Source organism: Gymnoscopelus microlampas (assembly GCF_963454915.1).
Source record: "Gymnoscopelus microlampas genome assembly, contig: SCAFFOLD_363, whole genome shotgun sequence".
Taxonomy (NCBI): Eukaryota; Metazoa; Chordata; class Actinopteri; order Myctophiformes; family Myctophidae; genus Gymnoscopelus; species Gymnoscopelus microlampas.
In genome coordinates this window covers 1-8,685 of record NW_028155837.1, presented here as the reverse complement: position 1 = coordinate 8,685, position 8,685 = coordinate 1, and the positions used below count along the sequence as shown (strand labels likewise).

General features: G+C 43.6%; 1 protein-coding gene across 1 annotated transcript; it reads left to right on the top strand.

Moving 5' to 3' along the window:
• Positions 1-2,379: 2,379 nt before the first annotated feature.
• LOC311041225 (kelch domain-containing protein 3-like) lies at positions 2,380-3,417 on the top strand (the record flags this gene model as incomplete). Its single annotated transcript, XM_084086132.1, has 1 exon — positions 2,380-3,417. The coding sequence occupies one exon, from the start codon at positions 2,380-2,382 to the stop codon at positions 3,415-3,417; it is 1,038 nt and encodes a 345-aa protein (XP_083942258.1).
• Between the last annotated feature and the right edge of the window lie 5,268 nt (positions 3,418-8,685).

Genomic DNA, 8,685 nt, shown 5'->3' with positions numbered 1-8,685 from the left:
GGCTTATCTTTACAAATGGGGGTCCGTGGGCTAATATAAGTGTCAATTTGGGGGTCCTTGACATGAAAAAGTTTGAGAACCACTGACCTACACCACCTTCAGTGCTCTCTGGATGTTTGCCCAACCTGCCTCTATTCCCACTTGATAAATTCCGAGGTGGTTCCATAGCCCGGTCCCCAGCAGAGTCACGGGCTATGTGAATAACTCTCTCTCTCTCACACACACACACACACACACACACACACACACACACACACACACACACACACACACACACACACACACACACACACACACACACACACACAGTGTCACAGACTATGTGAATAACTCACAGAGAGCTGTGAGCTCTCCTATAAATCTAGTCCACTTGAGGCCCGTCGGGCCGGCTCCCGGCTCGTCTGCATTTATTGCAGAGAAATCTCCGCTTTAAGTCACTAAAACCGGGAACGCATCTGTGTCTTTTTTTTTTAGATTTGGCTATTAAAAAATAGCAGATATAAAAACTCATAGAGTGGCACCAAGTGAGAGCTCGTAGATCTGCATTTTGTCTTATAAATCGTGAAAATTTGTGCAAATATTTGAATATTTATATATATATTGTTTTAAAGCGGACATTTTTTAACTCAAATCTTTGTTTCTGGGGGTCCCTGGAACAACATATTTTGAGATTGGGGGGCGGACAAGATATCATGTTGGGGGTCCTTGACATGAATACGTTTTGTTCCAGGGACCTCCCAAGAAGCAAATATTTGAGTTAAAAATTCTGTTTAAAAAAAAAAAAAAAAAAAAAAAAGTATATATATATATATATATATATATATATATATATATATATATATATATATATATATATATATATATATATATATATATATATGTGTGTATTAAAAGAATTGCACACATTTTCCACAATTTAAAAAAAAAATAGCAGATCTACAAGCTCGTAGGGCAGCACTCGGTGCCGCCCTACGAGCTTGTAAATCTGCGTTCCAGGTTTTAATGGGTTAAGTCATAACTGCACTGTCACTGCACTTCCTGAAACTTGATGATGAAAGCCTGCCCCCCGCAGGGACGGAGTGTGACACATTCATCCAATCCCCTTCATCGTCAATCTATTATTAATATCAGAAGAGGAGATTTGTTTTTAGCTCCAGGTTATTATTATGGCCTCTGGTTCCCATAAGGTGTGCGTGTGTGAGACGTCTTACTGAGAGAGTCACACACTGACTGTCAGTTATGCACTAATAATAAAGTACATTTACTTGAGTACTGTACTTAAAGGACCACTTCACCCATTTCTAACCTATCTTCATATAAGTGGTCCTCACTAATGCTCATTCTAATGTGGCGCCATTTTTTGTCTACTCATGCCTGTGTCCAGTGGTGGAAAAAAGTACTCGCATCTTTTTAGTAAAAGTAAAAGTATCAATCCTGCAGTATAGAAATACTCTGTTACGAGTAAAAGTCCAGTAATCAAAATGTACTTGAGTAAAAGTACAAAACGTTTAGGCATCAATATATACTTAAAGTACCACAAGTAAAAGTACTCATTGTGCAGAATGTCCCATTTCACAAGTTCACAACGTAGACAAATCTTTTGAAAATAGCTGATCTACAAGCTCACAATGTGACGCGATGCGACGCATTGTGAGCTTGTAGATCTGCTATATTCAAAAGGCCGAAATATAGGGTTGAAGTGGTTGTATATTGGTTATATATGGAGAGCCCTGATGTCATCAGTACACGGCCATATGTGGGTATATGGTGATATGGCCATATTATGGAGAACACTGCATCTGTCAGTTATTGTCCCTTTCACACTGTTTACTGATGTCAACAGTATACGCCCATATATGGGCATGCCCTCTTTTGTGCCCATATATGGAGCTGACTGTTTGTTTGCATGAGGACACATTGAGGTTAGACAAAACACTCCATATTTGGGCGTAGCTGTATCGGTAACTCCTTATTTGGTTATGGCTGAGTCATGGTGACATGATGTCAGAGGTCTGTTCGCCCGCCAGCCCAGGTAGGATATTAAAGGTCTCGACTCCCTACCCAAACTCAAAACTAAATTAGAATAATGACTGACCTTTTAAAGTACTAGTGTTAACGTTTAACTCCTTGAGCACCTTGGTAGTAGCATCCTCTGCCCAACATCTCCTGTATCTTCCTGTTGCTGGCTTCCATTGAAAATCAATGGTAGACTGTAGCTTTGTAGCTGCTATGCTTGGCAACAGTTTGTCGTTTGTGTGAAGTCAGACCAGACCTGTGGTCATAACATATATAAGGTGTAGGGTGTTTAGAGAGAGAGAGAGAGAGAGAGAGAGAGAGAGAGAGAGAGAGAGAGAGAGAGAGAGAGAGAGAGAGAGAGAAATGTTGCGCTGGAGAGTGAAACACGTGTCAGAACTAAAGGTACGTGGTGGTTATGCTTCCGTAGCGGTAGGACACACGGTCTACGTCTTCGGAGGGGACTCGATCTTCCCCGAAGGTCATATGGATGTGAATATCTTCAACACGGTGTCTCTGCGCTGGACGAGGTTGCCCCCGAGGTTGACGACCGGAAGAGGAGAGCGCCCCCTGCAGGCGTTCCCCTCCAAGCGCTACTACCACACAGCCGTGCTCATGGAAGACGTCGCCTACATCTGGGGAGGGCTCATACACGTGACGTATGCATTATGCAACGTGCTTTATGCGTTCGATGTCGACACGCACGCATGGTTCAACCCCGGGGTTTCTGGGACCGTTCCCGCGGCGAGGCGCAACCATTCAGCCTGCGCCTTGGGGAAGGTCATGTATGTCTATGGAGGATACGTCCACCTGCCGAAACTCGATAATGACATCTACAAGTTGGACACCACTACGATGGTCTGGACTTTACTTAACACCAGAGGAGCACCCGTTGCTTCGATTTATCACTCTGCCACCGTCATCGGGACAAAGATGTTTGTGTTTGGGGGCCAAACGTGGAACGACGTCTACATCAACGACATCCGAGTGTTTGACACAGATACCGGCTGCTGGCTGAGCACGCCTTCTGCACGGCTTCCGAAATACTGTATACATCATTCAGCCTTCGTCCACAATGGAGAGTTGTACATATTGGGTATCCACAACCATGACCAGATCTTAAACGATCATGTGTGGAAATTCAATCCAAGGACCTTCTCCTGGATGAAGGTTGAGCCTAAGGGGGACGGTCCGTCTCAGAGGTCTACGTTGGACGTGGACAGTTGCGTGGTGGGAGATCGCGTCATCCTCTTTGGAGATGAACTGAACATCCTAGACTTAAATCCTAGTCTGAAGACGCTTTGCAAGCTAGCAGTTATTCAGTACGAACTGGAGCAGTTGGAACTCCCGCACGACATCAGGTGGGAACTTGCAGCCATGACTACCAACAAACACAGCAACTGATTACAATGGCTGAGAATAAGTTGCTGGCAGCGGAACAGAAGGGGTGTGTACACACACACCCCCCTACGTGCGTGCGTGCGTATATAGGTCGAGCCCCCAACGTTTTTGTCTCCGCCAGGAGACTATGTTTTCGTTCTCGTCCTTCCGTGTGTCCACCAAGCTAACATTGGTCAAGCTTCACGTGACACGTGACAATATGTTGAAAGGGTGTGCTTTGATTGGCTAGCGAGACGCATGATGAAATCGAGCCCTATAAATATAGGTATGTCACTTCAAAAGATCATTTATATCTTTTGAAGTGAGGTAAGACAGGATTAATCAGGAACAGTACTGGCGGAGACCTGTGCTCCGAGGAGCACATTTTATAGTTTACCTTTGCATTTGACTCTGGGGGTGTGTGTGATTAACTAGACCTATGCTGACTGCTGGAAACCAGGGTTTGGACATGCCTTCAGCCCTCCACTTCCGGTGGTGCGCCTATGTTTTCATTCCCACTAACAATATTTCTCCACGGAACACTAACACCATTTCTCCCAGAGAACATGTATGGTTTTGGTTATAAGCCCACTTGTTTCTATGATGAAAGAGCAAGTTAAAATGTTACTAACTGTCCGTGGTTTTGTCGGCTCCGAGGACGCACTTGTTAAATGAGTTTTGGTTTGTTTCCAGTGGGAAGCGAGCGCACAGATTTAAATCCCACCCACTACATTTGATTGGGTAAAGCACGGCCTGCTTCCTGATCTGAAGGCACGCCCACTTGTAAGCTAACGCACACACGTTCTGAACGGGGCTCCCGACAGATTCAGTAGCGCAGCTCTGAATCTGTTCTTGAGAGATTGAGAGGATTAAGAGGATTACGAGTATGCTAGGGATGAGACGTTTAAATAGTTACCATGTACACAGGGAAAATGTATAGCTAATCTACGTTTGTGCAAGCTGTCAGTGGGACAATAAAGTACCTCCAATCTTTGTTTTTGCCCTGCCCAAATATGAAGTCGTAAATCATAGATATGCCATATATGACATGTCACATACTGGCTACTATGAAGGAGTCTGGCTTGTCAGACTGCAGCGAGTCTGAGCAGACTGTCAAACACATAATCATCACCACCTGTCCCCTGTATAGACCACCTTCACATCACATAGACCACCTATCCCCCGTATAGACAACCTTCACAACACATAATCACCACCTGTCCTCTGTACAGACCACCTTCACAACACATAGACCACCTGTCCTCTGTACAGACCACCTTCACAACACATAGACCACCTGTCCTCTGTAAAGACCACCTTCAAAACACATAGACCACCTGTCCTCTGTAAAGACCACCTTCAAAACACATAGACCACCTGTCCTCTGTACAGACCACCTTCACAACACATAGACCACCTGTCCTCTGTAAAGACCACCTTCACAACACATAGACCACCTGTCCTCTGTACAGACCACCTTCACAACACATAGACCACCTGTCCTCTGTACAGACCACCTTCACAACACATAGACCACCTGTCCTCTGTACAGACCACCTTCACAACACATAGACCACCTGTCCTCTGTAAAGACCACCTTCACAACACATAGACCACCTGTCCTCTGTACAGACCACCTTCACAACACATAGACCACCTGTCCTCTGTACAGACCACCTTCACAACACATAGACCACCTGTCCTCTGTACAGACCACCTTCACAACACATAGACCACCTGTCAGGCTACAGACCACCTAGTACGGATACTGCACTTAAACACAGTACCCAAGGAAAGGTAATGGATTAATTAATTCACTGCCAATGACCTGTTAGACGTGCTCCCCCCCCCCCCCCCAACACCCACACAGCCAATGACGTTTTTGACGTGTTTTCAGTGTTCACGCTAGATGGCGCTCTTCACTGACCTATGAGTCACCATTTGACTCACATTCACTTCCATTCTAATGGATTTAGAAGAATGCCCTTTTCTCTGCTTTGAGTGCTTTCTGTTGCTTTTCGGCGACAGATTCTCCGAGACTCGGATACGTATTTTAAAGCGACCGGTGGATGAATGGTTGTGAAGAAAATAACCCTGTGATTTTTTTTTTTAAAGGTTAGTGAAAGCACTCGGAATCGCTGGCAAGGTCGGCTATGGACGATGTTTTATTGTGGCAGTGAATGAGTTAAGGTCCACCACTGTTCTCTCCGACGTCGGTGATTTACACAACCCTGGTGATTTACGACACTGTTACTGCCGCTGTGCATGGATTCTCCTCTCTTTACCAAACACAAAGATGCCATCAATTATCCTGTGTGACGAGAGAGATATACAGCGGTGGAAAGTAACTAAGTACATGTACTTAAGTACTGTACTTAAGTACAATTTTGAGGTATTTGTACTTCACTTAAGTATTTCCAATTTCCAATACTTTTACTTCTACACTACACCTCAGAGGCAAATATTGTACTTGAAAACTTTAGTTACTAGTTACTTTGCAGATATAAGTTATTACATTATAAAACATACATTCACCATTTCAGCCCTATTTTATACCCAGGCTATTTGAAAATAGCCGATCTACAAGCTCACAACGCGTTGCATGGCGTTGCACAGCTCTTTAATAAACCGAAAATACATTTTTCGGTAGGTGTCAAAATCTCAGCCAATCAGGAGAAAGTACCCATTTTTAAGCTTAATTTGTATAGTGTTCCAGTTCCAATTTTGTCTGCTCATTTCTTAGTGTCATCACTTCCAATTTCACTTGTTTAATCTATATCCTGATTGAGTCCTGGTTGGATAAAATTGGAAATGAAACTGAAACGAAAATGCATGTTCTGTTTAATAAAGAGGTGGAGAGACAAGGATACTCCTTTTACTGAACAAACACTCTACAGCAATGAGTACTATCAGAATATAGAGCTATTCAACACTTATTTTAACCAAAGCAAATCACTTACCCTACCTTTAAGTACATTTTGATACCAATACGTTTGTACATTTACTCAAGTAAATTTTGAATTCCGGACTTTTACTTGTAACAGAGTACTTCTCCATTGCTGTATTGAGACTTTTACTTAAGTAAAGAATTTGAGTAGTACTTATTCCACCACTGGAGTGGTCACAGCTCTGTGACAAGAGCACAGAGCTGCTGGAGCCAGGGAATGCAAGTGTGGCAGCCTGAGTCCATATAGTGACCTTAATTAACGCAGTTAATAAACACAGTCAAGCTTTTCATGCCGGTATGGGACATGCACTGCATTCACTGCACTGCATGTCTGCAGGATCAGAATCACATTTATTATCACATGGCAGGTTTACGGGCGTAAGGAAGTGGGTTCAATTGTTATTTTTCAAAGTGAGACATTTTGCAGAATTTGAGGCTTTTGCTTTTGATGTTGCATTAAGTATCTGAGATCAATAACAAAGATGCTTGAACGAGGCTAAGCAACAAGTGGTTCACTGCAGGCTTCCGTTTGTTAAGGTGGATCCATACCTCTGCCGATCTACAAGCTCACAGCACATCGCATATTAAGTTGCAAAAGAAAGTATAGGGCTTATACTGTAAGGCCAGAGTCAATACTTTTTACCCATTTTTTTCTCCCAGTCGTTAAGCCAACATTCCCCACTGTCCCAGTGCGTAAGAGTAAGTGCCGTGACAAATATCTCCGTCCCCATGTCCCAGCCCGGCTGGCCGGCCGTTTATTATGACTTGCAAATTGTACCTACAGTAAGTACAATTTTGAGGTATTTTTACTTTACTGGGATATTTCCAATTTTCAGTACTTTTACTTCTACTCCCTACATCGCAGAGGAAAATATTGTACTTTTAATCCACAACACTTATTTGAAAACTTTAGCTACTAGTTACTTTGTAGATTTTGTTTATTATTATTACAAAACATATATGCGTATACAATGCGTTGTGAGCTTGTAGATCGGCTTTTGTTTTATATATGCTAGAGGTTCGGGCCGCTTCGCGGCCAGGGACGTGCACAGATAGACTCTAGGTGGTGCTAGAGCACCTGCCCTTTGCCCTTTGACCAGAAGTGCCCTTTTGACAAAAAGAAAAAAAAGTTTTTTTTTTTTTTTTTTCAGTTTACAGCAGGGGTCTTCAAAAGGGGGTCCTCAGAGTTACTAAAGGCGGTCCGCCAAATCTTTATGTGATATGATTTTTGTTTTTACCATAACCACTCGAAACCTAGCATCCCTTTTCTGAGGAGAACTTTAGCCAAAAATAGCAGATCTACAAGCTCACAACGCCTCGCGCTGCGAGGCGTTGTGGGCTTGTAGATCGGCTATTGTTGGCAAAGAGGTATAGGTGTAGAGGGAAAAAAGAGCAGACCAAGTAAACAAAAAAAAGAATAATTTACTTGAGCACCTGCCCCTCAAAATGTCTGTGCACGCCACTGTTCGCGGCCCTCACATCTAGGCCCGATCAGCTACATCACAGCTACGTTGCACCGGTGATCCAACTGATATGGCCATATATGGAGATGTGCAGTAGGGTGGGGTCCTAGCGACCAAGAACAAAGATGCTACGGCCAAAGATAAAGGTGCTGCGGCCAAAAAGAAGGAAAGGTGCTGTGGCTAAAATGTTAAAAAATGTAGTTTTTATATTAATTGTACAGTAGTCCATTAATTTACGGGGGAAAAACATGGAGAGAGAAGGTACATCTTGCCCGACAGCGCAGTGTATTTTAGATAAATCCATGGCCAGCCATTTAATATTCACAGTAAATGAGTGTGGATTCACTGAAGCTCCCAGGCGTCTCTCTCTCTCTCTCTCTCTCTCTCTCTCTCTCTCTCTCTCTCTCTCTCTCTCTCTCTCTCTCTCTCTCTCTCTCTCTCTCTCTCTCTCTCTCTCTCTCTCTCTCTCTCTCTCTCTCTCTCTCTCTCTCTCTCTCTCTCTCTCTCTCTCTCTCTCTCTCTCTCTCTCTCCCCCCCTCCCTCGTGGCTTTACAGAGAATCCACCATAAAGGCAGATTAAACACACACTGGATCTGAAGGACTAGAAGGAACGCCATCAAGGAACCCAACAAAACCCATATATCATCTGAACCGCAGGGCAAGAAAACCTTGTATCTCCATATCTCAACTGTTTTCGTAAATTATCGCCCCTCTTGATCATATACTGCAGTGCTACCATAGACTGTAAAAATAATAGACAGCGTTACGCCCCTAGACTCTACAGACCATAAAGGAAGCCGATTGTTCAGCAATTTCAAATCCGCCATCTTTAATATATACCAAAAAGCACGCCGGGAACAGGAACCGGAAAACAATCCCCAA